We start from the raw sequence: 20,575 nt of genomic DNA, 5'->3' as shown, positions 1-20,575 counted from the left end.
AATATAAACACTTTCCGAGAGGAGAACACATTTCCGCGGCACATTTTAGAGACGAGACAGCCTCAACTCGTGTCTTGTAGGTTTCTTTAGTGCACATGAGTGGAGGCAGAGCTCTTCCAGTAAAAACCGAATACATTTTCCGAGATAAGACATCACTTTCACGACACTTTTTAGAGACGAGACAGCCCCAATTCGTGTCTCATAGGTTTCCCTAATACACATGAGAAGAGACAGAGCTCCTTCAATAAAAACAGATATATTTTCCGAGACGAGACATCACTTCCGTGACAACTTTAAGAGACGACAGAGCCTAAACTGTTGTCTCGTAGGTTTTCCTAGTACATATGAATGAAGACAGAGTTCTTCCAATAGAAACAGATATACCGTACTTTCCGAGACGAGACATCACTTTCACGATGCTTTTTAGAAACGACACAGCCTCAACTGTTGTCTCGTAGGCTCTCTAGTTCACATGAGTGAAGAGACAGAGCTCTTCTAGTTAAAAAAAAAAACTTTCCGGGATAAGACATTACTACCACGACAACTTTTAGAGACGAGACAGCTTTGACTCTCGTTTCGTATGCTTCCGTAGTACACCTGAGTGGAGACAGATCTTCCAATAGAAGCAGATCAACTTTACGACTCAATACATCACTTTCACGACACATTTTAGAGGCCAGATAGCCTCAACTCTTGTCTCGTAGAAAACTTTAGTACACATGAGTGGAGACAGAGCTCTTATAACAGAAACAGATATACTTTCCGAGACGAGACCTCACTTCCACGGTATCTTTTAGAGACGAGACAGTCTCAACTTGTGTCTCGTAGTTTTCTCTAGTATACATGAGTGGAGACAGAGCTCTTCCAACAGAAACAGATATATATTCCGAGATAAAACACCACTTCCATGACACCTTTTAGAGACAAAACACTACCAACTCTTGTGTCATAATCTATCCTACTTATAAGGGGAGCTTGCACATACATAAAAAAAAGTGAACTTACGTTCATGAAATAAACACTTACAGCTTTCAGAGTATCCTACGAAGGAAAATTTTCCTCAAATGACGTACAGAAAATTCAGTCTAATTACGAAAATTTTGGAAACAATGGCCTGTTTTACATAAAAAGGGAGAAAAGACAGTAGAATGCGCAGGATAAGTACTCACTTATAAAGCCATGAAATTTATACTGCCAGTTCCAACAAGTAAATTGAATTATTATTATTATTACTATTTCAATTATAAAGAATGCGTGGAGTAATGGACGGAACCAATTTGAGATTTAGTGCAAGTTGAATTGTCATTGTGTAAACAAATTTTCATATGATTTGTACGGTATTTTCATGGTTTATGCAGACCCAAAAGGAACTGCTGCAGATGTTAACAACAGAAGGGACGATAATAATAGCGAATAAACTAAGATGACATTTTTGTACTGTGTGGATTACTTTTCTTTAGTAAGAATGTCTCGACATTTTTCTCTGAATAGTTGGCAACCCTAAAAATGAGGAACGCTACTGCGCATGTCAAGATCACAGCCCATCTTAAAGTTTCCGTTCTGTACTTTCGTTAACACACTGTTTTAATCATTACAGCCATTTACAGCGCTAAGAGTGTTCACTTGATGTTCTTATTTCATTTCACATACCACAGGCGTACTGTTCGATTTACAGCGCTCAAAGTATTCATGGGATAAGCTAAGCAGATGTGCTCACAGGCAGGTTTGAGGGCGCACATTGCGTCCGTGAGATATCAATGAGGAAGGGACAAAATTTTTGATTGAAAAGGGTACAGTCGAACTTTAATTATACCATAATGATGAATTTTAAGAATCCTAAATTGAATAAAATTCAGTGAATAAAGCAAAGTTATCTTCCTTTTGTCACAACCATCTTCTCCAGTACTTTTATTTGACAGAGATTGAGCCTACGCACTTGACGGGATAAACACGGCTGGTGCTAAAACTATGTACCGCATACCACTAACGCACAGTTTGATTTAGAGCGCTACACTAAAATATTCAGCAGATGCGCTCGTAGTACATTTTACATACCAGTAGCGCACAGTTTCACGGAATCATTATCATCATAGATCATCATAGGTATTCTGTCATTATCGGCAGGTCACTTGGCGCAACTGAGAAGGTTCCATGCTCTATGGTCTTTCGATAACCTCTTCTTCTTCACACACGATTTTTCTCTTTTGATATCGTTCATTAATTGTAGTGTTCTTCGCCCCCTCCCTCTTTTTCCTGCCACTATACCCTGTAACATGTCCCTCATGATGCAGTTCTTTCTTAGCCAATATCCTAACCAGTTCTCTTCCTCTTTTAAATAATATCTAAAACTGTTCTTTTCTCCCCCACAATTTCTAACACCCTCTTATTCGTTTTCCGTTCGACTCAATTTATTCTCTCCATTCTTTTCTACACGCTTGGGGTCCCGGGTTCGATCCCAGTCCCCGCCAAGTGAACTTTGTGGTGGATAAAAACACCGTGTGCGTGAGTTTCCTCGGAGTTTTCCCGTTTCCTCCCACTTTCTTCATTCCACCATTTTACTCATCTCTCATTATCACCGTCTCCTTTAACCTTACCGGCATAAGCGTGGGACGTAAATCTCAAAGATTTCATCTCATTTCATTTTTTCTCTACACCTACATTTCGAAAGCTTCCAATTGCTTCTAATCATTTTTGTGTAATGTTCATGTTTCCGTCCCATACAGTACAACCCCCCCCCCCACAAAATAGACTTTTATGTCTTCTCTCAACTCTTTATTCAAGTTCCCACAAAATAGACTTTTTCTTCCTCCTAAGTGCTTCTTCCACTATTCACATCCTTGACTCTATTTCAAGTTTGCACTTCATATCATCACTATACCTAGGTATCGAAAACTAATCACTTTTTCTATTTTCTTCCGTCTTATCTCTATATTTGATACCGACCTCTTCATTAAAATCACCATAGCTTTTGTCTTTCTAACAATTATTTTTCATCCCATATTCTCCACATCCCTTCCTCAAGTCTTCTAACATCTTATTGACTTTTTCTACAGATTCCGCAACAAGTGTCACATCATCTGCAAACCGTATACACCTAATCATTCTACCTCCTACAGGAAAGTCGTTTTAATTATGTAGACTCTTTTTCACTATCTCTTCTAGATCGATATTAAATAATGTAGTCCAGAGACAGCATCTCTGTCGAACTCCCCTTCCAATTGCACCCTTCTCTGTCATTTCCTCCCTTATTCTAACAATTATTTGTTGGTTCATGTATAAGTTTCTTAAGAGTCTCCGATCTTTTCCTTCCATCCCAATCTTCTTTAAAACTCAGCCAAACCAATATTCACTAAATATGCTAGTTAATAATTTTACGTTCAAGAACGGTACATTTTTAGTTTTTTTTTTTTTTTTTTTTTTTTTAAACGTATAGATGAAGGTGGAGAAATGTGTACAAACAATAGAAATTATACTGTGCAAAGTTTTACGTAAGTAACAATACACATAACACTACAAATACACTGCCGACTTTGTTTACATATACGGTATATATACACACAACAACACACACACATACGTCAGTAATGGCATTTCAGATTATACCAAAGGAAGGGAGTGGGAGATTGTCCACCAACATAACAGTTTTGCGTCTATTATTAATATACCTAGGTAATTAGTATACAATTTATCGAAAAGAATGGGTTTCTCAAACTCAGAGGGCAAAGTTGCGCCTGCCCTACCCGAATGACGCATCAGGCATACGCACAAAATGTTATATGACACAAATATAAACAAACACACTCACACTCACACACACACACACACACAACACACACATACAATAATAAAGATAGAATCAATGACATGGTAAGGGGAGAAAATTAGAAATGTATAAATATATGTTTTTTAAAAAATAAAAATAATGAGATGTTAGATGACTCACCTGACAATGCCTGCGTAAGCAGCGGAGTGTTGTTGTTTGGTGTTAATTGTCCATTCGTTATATCGACTGTAAAATAATGGGAGAGAGAGAAAAAGCAAACAATGGATTAGTAGCAGGCAACAAAGACAGTTAATCAAACACTTAAGGTGTTTCTTACAAAGGAACACAGGAATGGTTAAACTAAAAAACAGATCTACTAAATAGATAAAACTAAGACAGTGGCGGCTCTTCAGGGAGGTCACATACGTAAAAAATAACTTTTATCTCTTGAAACTAAGAAAAAAATTGTCTAATATGCTAATTCTTCTATAGAAGACTTAGAATATTAGATATTTATTTCCCTCTTAGAATTAAGCTGCAAAGTTTACTTTTTTTTAACGATGTACTGTCACCGGTCGACTCACTTAAGAACCGCCACTGGTCTAAAAGTATGCTTTCTGCAAAGTATACAAAGATCTAAAAAAAATCCCCTTCTAACAATATTTTCATACTCTCTCAAATGCAAACACACACACATACGACACTACAGGATATTCTGTGTACTATATGTTAAATCTTCACATTACGTAATCTTAAGCCTTCGTTTATATAGTATTTGTAACTTCTAACAGAAACTTAGTTAAAGAGTTGCATCGAGGAGTTTAAAATTAAAACTATTCACTTCGTAAACTAAGGAACTTTATTCACACAACCACGAGCCTTAATTAGCATTTATCTTTGTGGTGGAAAATGAAAAGTTTCCGGTAAGATTTTTAAAGGCTGCAAACTTAAACATGATTCGAGAACTCACATGCTATTGAAATGGCAAACAGATGTATTTATGCACTTTGGTTTTATTTGTGATTTGATTAAACTTTTTTTTGGGGGGGAGGGAGAAGTATACTTGAAAATGAAATGAAATATTTAAGTTTTACCTGCCATTATGCCGGAAAGCCTAAAGGAGATGTCATGATGAGAAATGAATGAAATAGTGGAATTAAGAAAGTGCAAGGAAACGGGAGAACCCCGAGAAAACTCATGCACACCGTGTTTGTCCACCACAAAGTTCACTTGACGCCAGCTGGAATCGAATGAAGGACCCCATGCATCAACAGTGAACGCTCTACCACTGAGTCACCGCGGCCCCGAAAAGTATAGTGGTGAAGGTGATTCTTTCTTTTACATTTTTCTTTTTCGTTTTTCTTTACTAAAAAGGATGCTTGCGAATTATGCTAGACATAGGTAGGGGATATTTTACAGTTCATTGGGAGCACGTTGTGAAACGCTCATATCTCACACAAGGAAATAATGGTTCGGTTCCGGGCTATGTATGTGGTGGACAACCTAGTGTTCGTATGTCTTCTCGGAGTTCTATCGCTTACTTCCACATTTCCATTCTGCCAATTCTTTCGTAATTATTCTACCAGGCCTTGTTTCCATTTTGTACTAACACACAACAACACACTGAGCAAGGCTATGTGATAATATGTAAAAAAAAAAAAAAAAAAAAAAAAAAAACACGGAATCACGTAACAGCTTCGACACAATAACTGTGTCTTCATCAGACTTCCACTCGTTCTGGCTGTTTGGGAGTTGGCCATGATCACCTCTTATATACTCTCCGGAGATCAACTTTTAATTAGGCTCCACCCCTTCATTAAAAAGTAACACTTGTGTGGTTTTCACTTTCACTTTCACTTTTTAGCAGCACACGTGTCCAATTAAAAGTCTACTTTTTCGCTGGATACATTCTGCCTTTAATTATCCTTATTTTTCTTATTACTTTGTTCTCTTTAAAAAAAAGATAATTAAAGAAAGAATAATATATTTAAAAAATTAAGATATACTTTATAACACTAAATAATTGTAAGTTTCCGTTTTTACATGTAGATTTGAATTATGTAATAACCTGACATAGTGCCACTTAAAATTATACAACTTTATATTAGATTGGCAACCCTGTTAATCTGATGGTATTGAGGAGTATGTCAAACAATATCCTTTTGTCGATATTTGCACGTTACAAACTTTCATCGATTCAAATCAATTAGTTAGAAAAAATTACAGGGGCTTTGAAGGTAAATGGTCCACCCTGTATATGAATTCAGTATTCCAAGAATATATTCAATTTCCACTGTTATCCGTCTATAAAGCCGGCAGTCAAGGGCGAGACCAAGGGTGCCGAGCCCTCCAAAGCTCATGTGGGCCCCCTATTGTATTTATGAGTATACAATATTTGGCTGATTTGTCTTAAAATCTTCATATATATACCCTCTGCATCTGAAAGCCCCCCTGCCAAATTTACAGAGAAATCGGCGCCCTTGCCGGAAGTGGTGGATTTTTCAGTGTCAACATTGAATCTCATACTTTGGAAGGCTATCATAGTTTCGGTAATGGGAAACAAAACTCGCTTGTTTACAAACGAATAAAATCATACATAGCCCATCCACTTTGCATTTCGAATCACATTCATAGCCATTTATTCACTCAGAAAAATATTTCTATACATTATAATTTCTTTTCTTTTCTTTCTTTTTTTTTTTTTTTTTTTTTTTTTTGTCTGTTTAAGTGTCATTGATTTCTCTGTTCATTTTCTCAAGAAGCAAGAAACAGAACAATGCAAATACCTGGAAGAAAACCAGGTACATTTTTATGTAACCGCTCAAGCCGGTTCGACGTACACGTGTACGGACCCTCATAGTGCTCTCAGAGGTGGTTCGACCTACACGGTTACGTTCCGTGAAGTAGTGATGAAATTATGCATATTCTGCCATCTGTTGTTTTCCCACATGAACAAAAATTCATGTCCCTCTAGACTAACTGCAATGTGCTGCAATTTGTTGGGTTTTCCTTCTTATTACACGAAATTTTGTTCAATTTTTTTGTGACAACATGCGAAAAATTGCTGTTTTGATTATTTAAAATTACCATCTCTCGTAGCGAATGATGGGTATTTAACTCCTGGGTTGAGAGGTTAACATGAAGTCCTATTATTTTTCTCTCGAAATTTTCTTAACGAATTTTAATTCTGAAATTAAATCTACAGCAAAATATTGTATAAGAGCAAAACAAAATAATAATAATAATAATAATAATGTGAGGATTTTTGTAAACTAGATAACAATTCTCAAATACATAACAGAATATCCTGTAAATAATTAAGAAAAAAACAAGCTCACTTACACCTCATAGGCCCAATATTAGTAAGATTAGACATCATGTTTAATTGTTAATTTAAAAAAAGACTAACATAATTTCCAAATTTTTTTTTGGCTTATAAAGAATATAAAGTTCAGACTGGAGACTATCAACCCCATTTTGATTTCTTCAGCCCACTGATATATATATAGACCAATGTGCCTGATATATAGAGCAAATTTTTGTTCAGTTAAATAAACTTCTGATATATATATAAACACGACAGTTGAATATATGTATTATTAAACTATATTACAGTTTCGGTATGATAACAACGTCTTCATCAGACACAATGTCGTATCTGATAATGTGCCTGATGAAGACAATGTTCTCATGCCGAAACTGTAACACAATTTAATAATTCCATATATCTGTACTGTGGCGCTTCATTTAGAGGTTTATTTAAGTGATCACAAAATAATTTTTGTACAAAGCAAGAATCATTTTTCTTTAAAAAAATACTCAGTGATAAAAGAAATCTAACAATTAAGTCACCAAAAAATTCTTAGTAAGTAATAAGTTTGTTGGTAAATCAAATTAAATAATTTTAAAAAAAGGCACTAAATTAAATAGATTTACGAGAATATTTCGGTGCAACGCACTGTAACTTCTTCAGTAGCACATTACTACTACTTTCAGATACATATAGATACTGGTATTTGCAATTGCTAGTACAATGTATCTTTAAGTAGTGTTGGTATACAACTGAGGATATTCTAACAAGTGATACGAAACATCTTGCTAAATATATGATATTTAGTGGAAACATAAGTTGATTTTATTTAGGATTTGTTCTACCAAATAACTCCAAATGACTTGTAAAAATAAAAAGCTATATTTAGTTTGTTATATAAATCAGTGGGCAAGAGTTCAATCAAACATGGTCTGTAGCCTGCAGTCTAACTAGTGAAGGAAAAAAAAATCAAACGTTGCTTCATTTCTTGAAAGGGAATAACATTATTTTCTCTTGCGAAGACATTAAAAATTTTTGGACCACCTGCACACACTAGAGACATACCTTGGTGTCAGCTAGGAGGCAGCAAAGCTAACGACAACTATTGGCCTGATTATTGAAAATTAGCGTGACTGACAGAGAGACACCTTACGTTTATATTCGTCTAGAGATTTAAGCAACCCGTAACTCATAAATGTTTTCAAGTTTGCATATGACCGTTACTCACACAAACTGTTATATGTTTCGCATTATAAATAGGATACATTAAAATACCTTTTAAAAGCGTGTACAGTTACTGAATAATTCGTTGATTTGAATTTAGCGTTTGCTGTTGTCAAGGCTTACTTTTTGCCTACTTTCGATCCACCGTTAGGACTGAGGATATAAGGGGATTATGTTGGAGGTACGTCTTGTGAGGAATCCCTCGCGCATCCACTGCATATTTCTGGACTAAGCATTTTTGCATCATGTATGTGTGACGTCTTTTACACTGATGTGGATTAACATTCCACGGTTCCCCGTCTTCCAAATAATGCGTGTTGTAATGTACGTTTTCCACGCCTCTGGACGGCCCTAGCTCTGAAACTATGCACTTTTCCCCAAATGTTCCTAATTTTTTTCTTGTTTTGATAAGGTGAATCAGCTCTTAAAGTATGTAAAGTTAGTCGACATAGTTCATTAACACCCTGCATATAAAATGTGATTTGACATTTCTGTTACATCATTTGATGGGTGAACCCACATATGAAGACAAAAAAAAAAAAAAAAAAAAAAGTCAATGTGTATAAACGCCGAACAGGGACTTTCTACGTGAATTTCAAAACCGCATTTGTTATCATTAGTCTTGCAAAATTCATGCTGATAATAACTCTTCTTGCTGCTAAATGAACGGAAGTCACTTTTGGCGTTTGTGTTTCCATGCATACACAGCAAAAAAAGAGCTGTTGAAATAACACAAAATGACTACCACTTTAGCGTGTTACTTGTGTGTCAATTCAACACCAGCCACATGCCTTCAGAGCATATCAGAAATACCTCGTTACTAGCTGTGAGTATTTGCATTGTTTTTTTTTTTTATTTATTTATTTTTATTTGGTATGAACAAAGTTTTGCGAAACATATTTCGCATTTATGGCAAGTAACTAATAACATTCTGTTTTCTGTAATCGGTCACAATAATATTGTTGTAAACCTGTGAATCATCTGACAACAGTTGCACAGATAGCTGTGCTTCTATCTATTTTCTTTTATCTGTTATTCTTGTGTCTTAGCATATATGAACAGAAGATGGCAGAACTGTTGCCTGTGTTAACTGTTGTCAGACGATTCTTAAGTTTACAACAATATTATTGTGACTGATTACAGAAAACATAGAACATTATTCGTTACTTGGCATAAGTGCCAAAGATATTTCACAAAGCTTTGCTCATATTAAACGATAAATACCAATGCAAATTCTCTCAGGTAGTAATGAGTTATTTCTGATATGCTCGGAAGGCGATGTGCTTGGAGCTGAATTAACACACAAGTAACACGCTAAAGTGGTATTCATTTTGTGTTGTTTCAACACCTCATTTTTGTGCAGTGTAGATTCACTTATGAAAAGCTGTATTAGGAATATTGGTTAGTCAGTTGATTTGGAGTTTAGTGTCTCGTTCAGCACCAAGACTATATGAGATGTGGACCTACAGATAAACGTGGGATCCAGGACACATTAGTTCCCACCGAGAATCAAACCCGGGTTTCCCGTCCCGAAAATGCCTTTGTTAATCACATAACCACGAACGAGCTTATTCAGAATATCAAATCACCCTGCATATATAGTCAATACGTGCATTTGCACGAGGTGGCAAGTTTAGAGACGGCAAAATTTGACATAACTATATTATTGAAAATAAATAGTTCTTGTTGGAAACAAGACTTCATGATTATGGTCATAAATCATGTCTAGGTCGCATTAGTTTAAGGTCACATGGACAATGCTAAAGAAAATGGGCAAATAAATCCCTTGATTGAATTGCTTGATTGTTGTCAAATACAAGAACTCAATTCTCGAACAGTAGCGAACACCTGTTCCATTAAGTTTTTATGACAGTGTTGATTGTCTTTGTCACAAACAAGTTCCTTATCATTGAAGATGGAAACAAGTTTAAGAAAAAAAAAACTTCTTAACAAATGCAGAAGGAAAATCAAGAAATAAAGATAAAAGAGATAGTTGCACTGGAATTGCAAACTGATATATTGAGATTGAAGCTCGATATTGAATTATGTAAAGAGGATACCCTCTTTCCTCTGCAGATATGTTTGTTTTATCTTTAACTGACATAATAATTATTTAAAGAAAAAATAGACACAATGAGTTTGTATTTGTAGTGTTTAAGCCTTTCTGAGTGCGAGTCCTTTTCTTTCTTTTGTTGTTCATGATGAGGTAGCATACTTAGAATTGTCGCTTTCAAGGTTTGTTCTTCCTGGAGAAAGGGGGCGGCGGCAAATATCATTGCAAGGGACGGGAAGTTGTCTAGGGCCGGCCCTGTATGTATATATATAATACTCAGTGAAGTTAACCTATTAATTTAGTATTTATGAATACAAAAAAACTATAACATATCATTTAGCGTAAGGAATGTTTACCTTTACCTTGTTGTGTATATATATTTTCCTATGTAAATGACGTATCCACATTTTTATAAACACGTTCCAACACAATTTATAGCTGAATTATGCCAATCAATCTGTTATAAAGTCTATTGTTATTCACATGAAATAATATTTACTTTTGATTAAATATTTGCTTAAAATAATATAAACAACATTTAAAAACAAACGAAAAAAAGGGGGGCCACAATTTACATTCACTTTTCATATCTATAAACAATAACATTATTAAGTTTTTTTGTTTGTTGTTCTTGTTTAAAGCATATATTTTAATTTAGTACATATATTGTACTTATTTTAGGGAGAAAAGGTGGGTGAATTATTTGTCTGCTTTTTTTTTTCTTTTAACTAGCTATCACAGCGGCGCTATTTAGGTTGATTAACTGTACTGCAGCTTGTTTGCATTACAAGAGTTGAAAGCAAGAGTTTCAGATAATGTTGTTTGGTTCTGTAAATAATGTTTACGAGTAGGTTGGTTAATTTGGTAAATTAAAGAACCGATACAAAAAGTACCTACATTGGGAAGTGGGAAACATGTTATACCGTGTTGGAAAGACGATCTGCTGTAAATATTTATATTAAACAATTCCATCTCTCTTTCTCTCTCACTCACACTCTCTCTCATTTGTATGTGTGTGTGTGTGTGTGTGTGTGTTTGCATTACTACTAGCTCCATATGCGTGTAAATGAAATCTTTAAGTTTCACGGTTATGCCGGCTAGACTAAAGGAGACGATGATGATAAGATGGCGGAATGAAGAAAGTAGGTGAAAACGGGAGAACCCTGAGAAAGCAATTCATATGGTAATTGTCTACCACAAAGCTCACTTGGCGCGAGATGGGATCGAACCAAGGATCCCATGTACCAGAGGTAAACACTCTATCATTTAAAACAAATCCTGTCGTACCTGAATTAGACTCGAACTCACAAGCTTTGAATTCGAAGATCAGTGCTCTACCGATATTTTTCTTAATTCGCCCCAACCGGGTTATTATTTACCATGGGCACCTCACGTATTTTCAACGTAATCCAAACAGGACAGAGACACGAATACAGAAATATCGCGGACAGTTAAAATTCAGATTGTGCTCTTCAGAGAAATTCGAAGCTCAAATGGGCTTCACCTCACAATTGTCAGCCTAACGCCTCAGACTGCTTGGCTATACCCACCGTCTACACTGAGCCACTGCTTACTTCAAACAAAGTAAAGAAAACAACTTTAAAGCGAGTCAAATGGTGGTTTTAAAAAAACTTAATTAACTTTTGCTTTCAGAAGTAGACCGATTTCTCGGGCTTGGATTTGTTGCTCGCCTCAACGCTAAGCCACTGAAGGTTTTGAAGTTGCCAGAAAACCTTTTTTGTGGAAAGACTGACTAGATTGATCCAAATACGTCAAGAAGTAGTGTCTATCAAAACATTTTTAAGGTAATAATTTCGACATTCTATTAATATAAAAATAATTTGCAACCATTTCCTTAAAAATTGAAAAAAAATATATAGAAATGAAACCAGTTGAGAATTCTCCAAGAGCATTGCCAGAACGAACTTAAAAAGAATCATTGTTGTCTATGGAAAATTTCTTTTATATATATACAGGGTGTTTCAAAACAACACCGACAACGTTTGGGAGGTGATTCCTGACACTCAGATAAAACAAAAAGTATAGACCAACCTGGGTGCACAAATGCTTTCTTTCGGAGTTATAGGCTGCTAAAAACATAGAAAAATGAACTTTAAAGATTCATAGCTCCAAAACTATGGGACCTACCATAGTCGGGTCAAGACTTCACTTAGGAACTAATATATGTCCTATCCAAAATCTCATGTTTGAGAATCCTAAGGTACTCACACAACAATTTTTATAGAGGAAGTTTGGCTACGCGCATATAATTTGAAGTACTCGCCAATTACCTCTATAAAAACTGTTGTGGAACTACCGCAGGGTTCTGAAACATGGATATTTGGATAGGGTACATAGTAGTTCCTAAGTGAAGTCTTGACCCGACTACGGTAGATCCCATAGTATTGGAACTATGGGTCTTTAAAGTTCAGTTTCTCATGTTTTCTGCAGCCTATAACTCCGAAAGGAAGCATTTGTGCACTCAGGTTGGTCTATACTTTTTGTCTTATCTTGGTGTCAGGAATCACCTTCCAAACGTTGTCGGTGTTGTTTTGAAACGCCCTGTATATATATATATATTGAATTAAACGATTCGAAGCAGAAAGGAAACAGGAATTACAAACTAAAGAGAAACTGAGTAGTCCGCAAGTGACAACGGAAGGCGAAAATGTTTCGATTATTGAAGCTAACGCAGCAAACCCATTCGCTGTTGCAACAAACCTGAAAAGAACTTCAGGTCTGGAATGCAGCGCAGAGACATGTAACTGTACTCATATCTTCTGCTATTAACAGATGCACATATACATGCTCGCTTAGAGTTCGCAAGGACGCACATTAACAAGCCGCAAGACTTCTGTAACCGTGTAATCGGGAATGATGAGAAAGTATTTAGTTTATGCGAAGAGGTAAACCTCTTAAAACGCACTACGATATGTTGTTTACGAAGACATGCGCTCAAAATTGAAAAATTCGCAAAATACTCTCCGCAATCGCAATCTCTCTATGACTTACAGTTCCCGAGATATGGTTCCTTAAATCTCCTGAAATCCGAACGTTTTTGGTCAATATCTGGAGAACGATGGCCACCGGTTACTATATATAGTGTCAAAATATTTACCATCCTCTTAGGTGTTGATCAACACCAATATCATCTCTCTATGACTTACGGTTCCCGACATACGGCTCCTTAAATCTCTCGAAATCGAATCTTTTTTTGGCCAATATCTCGGGAACGATAAGAGTGAAGCGAAAAATTTCATCACTTTCTCAGATAGTTTTTGATTAGGGATGGCCAGAACCGGTTCCTGGTGGAACCGGTTTTCGGGTCTGAACGGATCCGGTTCTAGAAGATCCGGTTTCGGAACCGGTTTTTCGGATCCAGGTCTGGAACCGGTTCTTCGGATCCAGGTCTAGAACCGGTTCTTCGGATCCCGGTCTGGAACCGGTTGTGACCATCCCTACGCTAAACCTGAGCTGCTGGCAAGCTGTGAACAGTATGCTAGATAAAATAGTGGAAGCGACAGGCAGGCGCCCAGGCGGCGGCAGCTTGTCTCATTTGCCTAAATAAACTGGGTGACTGGCAAACTCATTGGCTAAACAGGCAAACTGGCCAACTCATTTAGCTAAACACCCACTGGTGGACAAAAATTTTTTCTGTGGGCACAAGCGGGTCTGGGAGGGGAAAGCACAAGCGCATGGTTCTCTTTGCATTATTTTTGAGGGTGAACTTTGTGCCTCCTTTACGGGTCTTTGGGGGCTTTCGGATCCAGGTCTGGAACCGGTTCCTAAGATCCGGTTCTGGAACCGGGTTTTCAGATCCAGATCTGGAACCGGTTCTTAAGATCCGGTTCTGGAACCGGGTTTTCGGATCCAGGTCTGGAACCGGTTCCTAAGATCCGGTTCTGGAATCGGGTTTTCGGATCCAGGTCTGGAACCGTTTCCAGAACCAGTTCTGAAAACCGGATCTCTGAGAACCGGTTCCGCCGGAACCGGAACTTTGTGGCCATCCCTATTTTTGGTGCTCTATCGAATGGAGAGCTCAAAATTGAAAAAAAAATCTACCAATAACAGACAGACAAACAATACACACACACACACACACACACACACACACAGAGAGAGAGAGAGAGAGAGAGAGAATTCAGTAACGAAGTTTTTAAAGTTCGTTTATTATCCTGGGGAATTTTGATAATTTTTTTTGTTATTACTTGAAGGAGCTAATCTTCTTGTAAGAAACTCATCAATGCTACTTGTAAACCAAGTGAAAAACTTCTGCAACATTGATACCACCACTCTGTGGCAGGTACAATCTTTCCTTTTCCCAACTTTTTCCACTACCACCAACATCTATAACCACTTGCTCTTTGAATTACGTTTTTACTTTTTTTTTCGTTTCTTTCCTATTTTTGCAATCCACTTTTGTCGGTAATTTTCCAAATTGTTTCTGCATGGTTCGAGTCAATTAACTTAATTCAAAGTCATCATCACGTTAAGTCAAGTCGGCTATGTTTTCACTCACAACTAGTTTTTATGAATGAAATGTCGGATTTGGATGCAAAAGCGTGACAAGATTCTTAGACACGAAACAACAACAACAAAAAAAAAGACACGTATATATATAAAAATACGTAGTATTTCGCCTGATGAAATTGTTATGAAAATGAATTCCAGATGGAATCATTTTGCACGTGTCTATCCCTTTCTTTCCCACCTGACTTAATAAAGTTGGACACAAACAGAAAAGTTGGAATTTTCGTGCACCCAGATACTTGTTACACGCATGCAATTGTGTCTATGGAATTAATAAGGCGTAGTTACTTTCAGAGTAGACATGACAGGACGAACAAAGACACGAAGATAATACAATTAGTATGACATGCTTTAATTGGATTAGCAATTGACATATACTACCAACTGTGGATTTGAATTTTATTTATTCTCACAAAAACAAACTACGGCGATGAGTTTTTTTTTTTTTAATTTTTGAAATTATCATTTGATAGGTTAGGTTAGAATTTATATTTCTGGACTTTCGACATCTAAGGCCATTTAGCCCTTCACGTTTTGAGGGATGACGTCCCTCGGCGAGCACACTATCCGGGGAAAGAGAGAGAACAAAGGATGGGGGAAGGAAGGAAGCGGCCTGGGACCTATAAGTTAGGTACCACCCCGACATTTGCCTGGTGTGAATGAGGAAAACCCAGGAAAACCTCATTCAGGGTGGAAAACCTCATGCAGGGTGGGGTCAGTTTTACACTTTTTTTGACCGAGTGACCTCACCGGGAATCAAACCCAGGATCGCTCTAAATTATCATTTGATGTTACACGCACTAATCCTATCAGGCCTTCTTTCCATTTTGTACTAAAACACAACAACATACTGAGCAAGGCTGTGATACTACGGTAAAAAAACACACACACACATAATCACGCAACAGTTTCAACACAATAACTATCTTCATCAGACTTCCACTCCTTCTCTAGAAGTGGAAGTCTGATGAAGACACAGTTATTGTGTTGAAACTGTTACGTGATTGTGTGTGTGCGTTTTTTTTTGTTTTTTTTTTTACATAGTATCACATAGTTTTGCTCAGTGTGTGTTTGTGTTTTAGCAGTAATTCTGCGTTGAAAATATCCGACACCGGTAATGTGTCTCTTTAATTTAGGAATCTTGCTGGCGTCAAACTTAGGAGGGAAAAGGCTTGTACTGTGAGTTGATCTTCCATGCCCTATAGTTAGAGACGGAACTTTTTCGTTAATGCGATATGTGCGAAACGTTAAAAATATATATATATATGCGTACATGCTTCAAGAAAATTCAAAGTTTTCGTTTCAGAGCCAGAAATCACGTTTATATTAGAGCGAATTTTTGCGAAATTCGGCATTACTTGCGCTAACTGCGAATGAAAACGAAAAAGTGAATTCTTGCTAATTATTGATAATAATAACTAAAAAAAACTCATTTGCAATATTATTTAGTTTAATAAATCGTTGCATTTTAGCGAAAACGTGCACGACGCTTAAGTTCTCCATAAAATCCTTAAGCTTCATGGCGTGATGTCCCTTTCTGGGATTTGACATTGTTTACGGAAGTTGACATTGTATCATTGTTAAACAGTTCAAAAGTTAACTACAGGTCTTTTGCTATCAGCTCGTTACGTTCAATATGGTTGCGAGTCTAACGAGTGTTGATGCCGAGAGATTCTTTTCCAAGTATAATACGATTGTTACTGACAGGAGAATAAACTTAAAATAAGCACTGGAAATGTCTTGCTGTATGTTATTCTTTAACTAAGGATGACGTTAGAGGAAGTGTTTAAATTTTTGCATTAATCTCTATATATTTCAGTGAATACGTTAGCTAGAATGTGCACCTAATCAAGGTATATCCTCATTTTTGTATCAGATGCACCTTACTACCAAAAATATAGTGTTATAAAGTACCATATTTTTTTAAAAAAAACTTGTGCTACATTTGAAAAAAATAAACGCGAAAATTGTGACAATTAATGGTACAAGATCAAAATTGTTGCGTAAAAGTCTCGTCTCTACCTATAGTATACAGTTACCCACGAAAATAGAGTTAAGGCTGTCTCGTCTCAGAAAAGTGTCGTGAAAGCGGTCTCGTCTCAGACGTATATCTGTTTCTATTGAAAGATTTCTTGTTTCGCTTTATACATCGTCAGGAAAATTGTCTCAACTTCTCGACAACCCTACTGGTCTGTGCATCCGTCAACTGCACCTAATTCGAGCTCTTGTCAAAAGTTAGAAGCTCACGTTAATAGTAGGCCGTTCTTTGTACCTGAGCAGCTTCAACGCCATCTGTTAGCGACCGGCTGGAACTTTTATGTCCAGCCTAGTGACCAACACGCGGCGCATCAGGAGCTTTCTAGCCCCAGTGGCCGTCGTCTTTTATTCACATGACTCCCCAGTTTGCCTCACGACACTAAATGGACACCGAAAATTGGAATAGCAGCGATCAGAAATCGAACCCGGGACTACGCAGACGTGAGGCCAACGCTCTAACACTAGAGATAACGGTGCCCCATAAGGACACACACACACACACACACACAAAAAAAAAAAAAAATAATAATAATAATAATCAAAAATCTCTGTCGTAAACATGATGATACGCCACCGTCAGAATCATATCGTGGAAGCCTATTTAGGGTAGTAGATACTTTTCATACACAAATACCTAACTATTACTCGAATTTCTATCCTAAACATGTAGCTTTACTGAAGATTGAACCCAGTACTTTGCACACGTTCGCTAGAAGCGTAGACATTAGGAAAATAGATCAAGAATATAACCTTAAAAATGCAGATATGGAGAAGAAACGGAGGAACAAACTTTTTGCAGAATATAAAGATTGCATGGGTTACAAAGGATAACACACCAGCTAAAACAATTAGGGATCCATGTTTTAGTCTGAAGACAATTCCAAGTGATTGAAAAGCTTATTTCTGAAACTAAGATCACAAGTTTTACTTCAGACCCTGGCCCAGAAGATAAATTACATTCAGTGCACATTATTTCCGTACATCAAGGAAACACAGTACTGTTACTAAAAGTTAAATAAAATATTGAATTGTGAAAATAACTAAAAAAAAAAAAAAAAAAAAAAATGAATACAGATGCCTTACAAGTATGCAACCGCATATTACTTCGGTGCATTTTGGGTTGTCTACTATCTGTAGTATACTGAGTGTTACATTACATTGTTCAGAAAGGATACCACGAATAACCAGAAAAAAGACTCTCTCTCCGTAGTTGAACAATGAATGTACTTTACTACCATGCAAATCACTCTTTCCAATTTCTGTTGTTCATACCTTACAACAACCAGCTCCTGCTTATCAGATTAAAGTTACACTTCGAAACGTGCTCTATTGTAGGAAATATTGATTTTTACTTGAAATTTATTTTTACGTTTTAAAACATTCACGGTTAATCGGGCTTTACTGTAGTTGTAATTTTCCTATGATAGTAGCTCAGTGGTAGAGCGCTCACTTTTAGAATAAGGGATCCCTAGTTCGATCCTGATCTGTGAGTTGTGGTGCATAACACTGTGTCCGTGTGATTTCTCAGAATTATCCGGTTTCCAACCACATTGCCATTCCACCAATTCTCTCATATTTATTCACTCTTGTTAATCATTCGTCCCCTATAATGTATGCGGCATAATCATAGAACGTGAAACTAGAAAGTTCATTTCATTCTTCATTCTTCTTTATACCCACATTTTAAAAATCGCCGTGTTTCTGTTTTTTTTTTTATTACAATATCCATACTTCTTTGCGTACGTACTATAGTTCGCACGAAACATTTCATTAAGCTTTCAGGTAACTCTTCATTCAGTGGCCCATATATATACGAGGTATGTTCAAAAAGTAACGAACATGTGGTTAATAAAAGCACATTTATTGATTTCGAAATCCCCCCCCCAAAAAAAAAACTAATCCCCTTTAAAGTAGTCTCCTTGGTAATGCACACACTTCTCCTAGCGCTCGCGCTATTGTTGGAAACACTTCTGAAAAGCAAATTTTAAAATAGTGAGCAACAGGCCCGTATCAGTATCCAGGGGGATCAAGGGGGGCCGGGCCCCCCTAAAGTTTTGCTGGCCCCCTAAAAGTTTTACAGTAGGCTTGCAAAAGAACTATAATATGGTGATGAATTATCATATGGTTGGATCGCCCCCCCCCTAACTTCAGCCGCCGCCCCCCTAAGTTTTTGGGCTGGCTACGGGTCTGGTGAGCAACCGCGCCGTTGCATTCTACATGATGTCTTGTCTTGACTTATATCGGGTCTCTTTTAGTGGCATTTTTAGCTTGGGAAATAACAAAAAGTCACATGGAGCCATGTCCGGTGAGTAGGAAGCCTGACGTCACACAGGAAAGTTGTGTTTAGCGATGAAAGCGTGAATCAAATTTTGCGGACACTCTCCTTGTAGCCAAAATTCTCGTTCAAAATTGAATGTAACGATCCGATTGAAAGGTTTCCACTTGGGGATCGCGAAAACTTGATGCAATATCGCTGCTCAAGTTTTTCTGTCATTTTACAAAAGAACTGAAATTCGACGACTGCTTACTACACGCCTACACTCTCTGACCGACTGCCAATAACTGACGCTTTCAGCGGGTGGGGAAAAAAATCACGACTGCGCACGAGTATCCCCTCTATATCTACACTGAAGAAAGTCTGTCGAACTACATTGGTTTACGCTGGAAAAAATAACGGTCGATACTTTTTGAACATGTCCCGTATGTTTTCCTTAAGGAACATATCCCGTATGTTTTCCTTAAGTAACATATCTCGTATGTTTTCCTTAAGGAACATATCTCGTATGTTTTCCTTAAGGAACATATCTCGTATGCTTTCCTTAAGGAACATATCTCGTATGTTTTCCTTAAGGAACATATCTCGTATGTTTTCCTTAAGGAACATATTCCGTATGTTTTCCTTAAGGAACATATCTCGTATGTTTTCCTTAAGGAACATATCTCGTATGTTTTCCTTAAGGAACATATCTCGTATGTTTTCCTTAAGGAACATATCTCGTATGTTTTCCTTAAGGAACAAAGTTGACAGTTCACTATGTATAGAAATATCCTGATGGAGTTGGCTCCACTGCTAAATCTCTCATTAACTGTTCTTAACATGGCGACGGTGGTACCGTTTCTTCGCTTTTGCTTACAATGGATGCAGACGGATAAAGAGTGATCATTACGAAAGATTTGCTTGTTCACAGATCAGACGCTCCAAGATTTCTTCAACTACAAAGCTAGGAGGCAAACACCTCCCTTTCGATGTTGTCGTAATGAAAGTTTCTGTCGAATGGCGTGGGAGGGAGGGGGAAAGGAGGAGAAAGAAAGAAGACCCCCCCCAAGGACAACGAACTAAAAGGATCTGCATATGTTTGTGGTACGAAGAAGCTTAAAGAAAGAAAAAGAAAGAGTACTTCTAGCAAAGGTGAGTACACTATTGGAAAATTACCTGTTTTCTTCGCCATACTTTATCAAAAGAGAATATATGGAGTGTAAAACGCGGACAGTTCTATGTAGTTGAATAAGTACATATGTTAACGCCAAAATTGCTCAATCGATTTTTTTATTTACTAACAGAATGCCTGCTCTTCATACGGGAGAATACGTTTCATTTTGGACTTTAATGGCACCATAACTGTCACCAATCAACTTAGGGATCCCCAAAACTATGAAT

The 20,575-nt window shown here is 37.0% G+C and overlaps 1 protein-coding gene across 2 annotated transcripts in view; it reads right to left on the bottom strand.

Annotated features, from left to right (window-relative positions):
• The window catches only part of Rbp6 (RNA-binding protein 6), a 1,467,626-nt gene that overhangs the window by 65,345 nt on the left and 1,381,706 nt on the right, over window positions 1-20,575 (bottom strand). For both annotated transcript variants that reach the window (XM_081770618.1, XM_081770619.1), the window contains one exon: window positions 3,944-4,009. In XM_081770618.1, the coding sequence (XP_081626744.1) occupies window positions 3,944-4,009 (66 nt within the window). The remainder of the gene's footprint in view (window positions 1-3,943; window positions 4,010-20,575) is intronic.

Source organism: Thermobia domestica, chromosome 9, assembly GCF_964235325.1.
Source record: "Thermobia domestica chromosome 9, izTheDome1.hap1.1, whole genome shotgun sequence".
In the NCBI taxonomy this organism is placed as follows: Eukaryota; Metazoa; Arthropoda; class Insecta; order Zygentoma; family Lepismatidae; genus Thermobia; species Thermobia domestica.
This window is presented reverse-complemented; position numbering and strand designations above follow the sequence as displayed.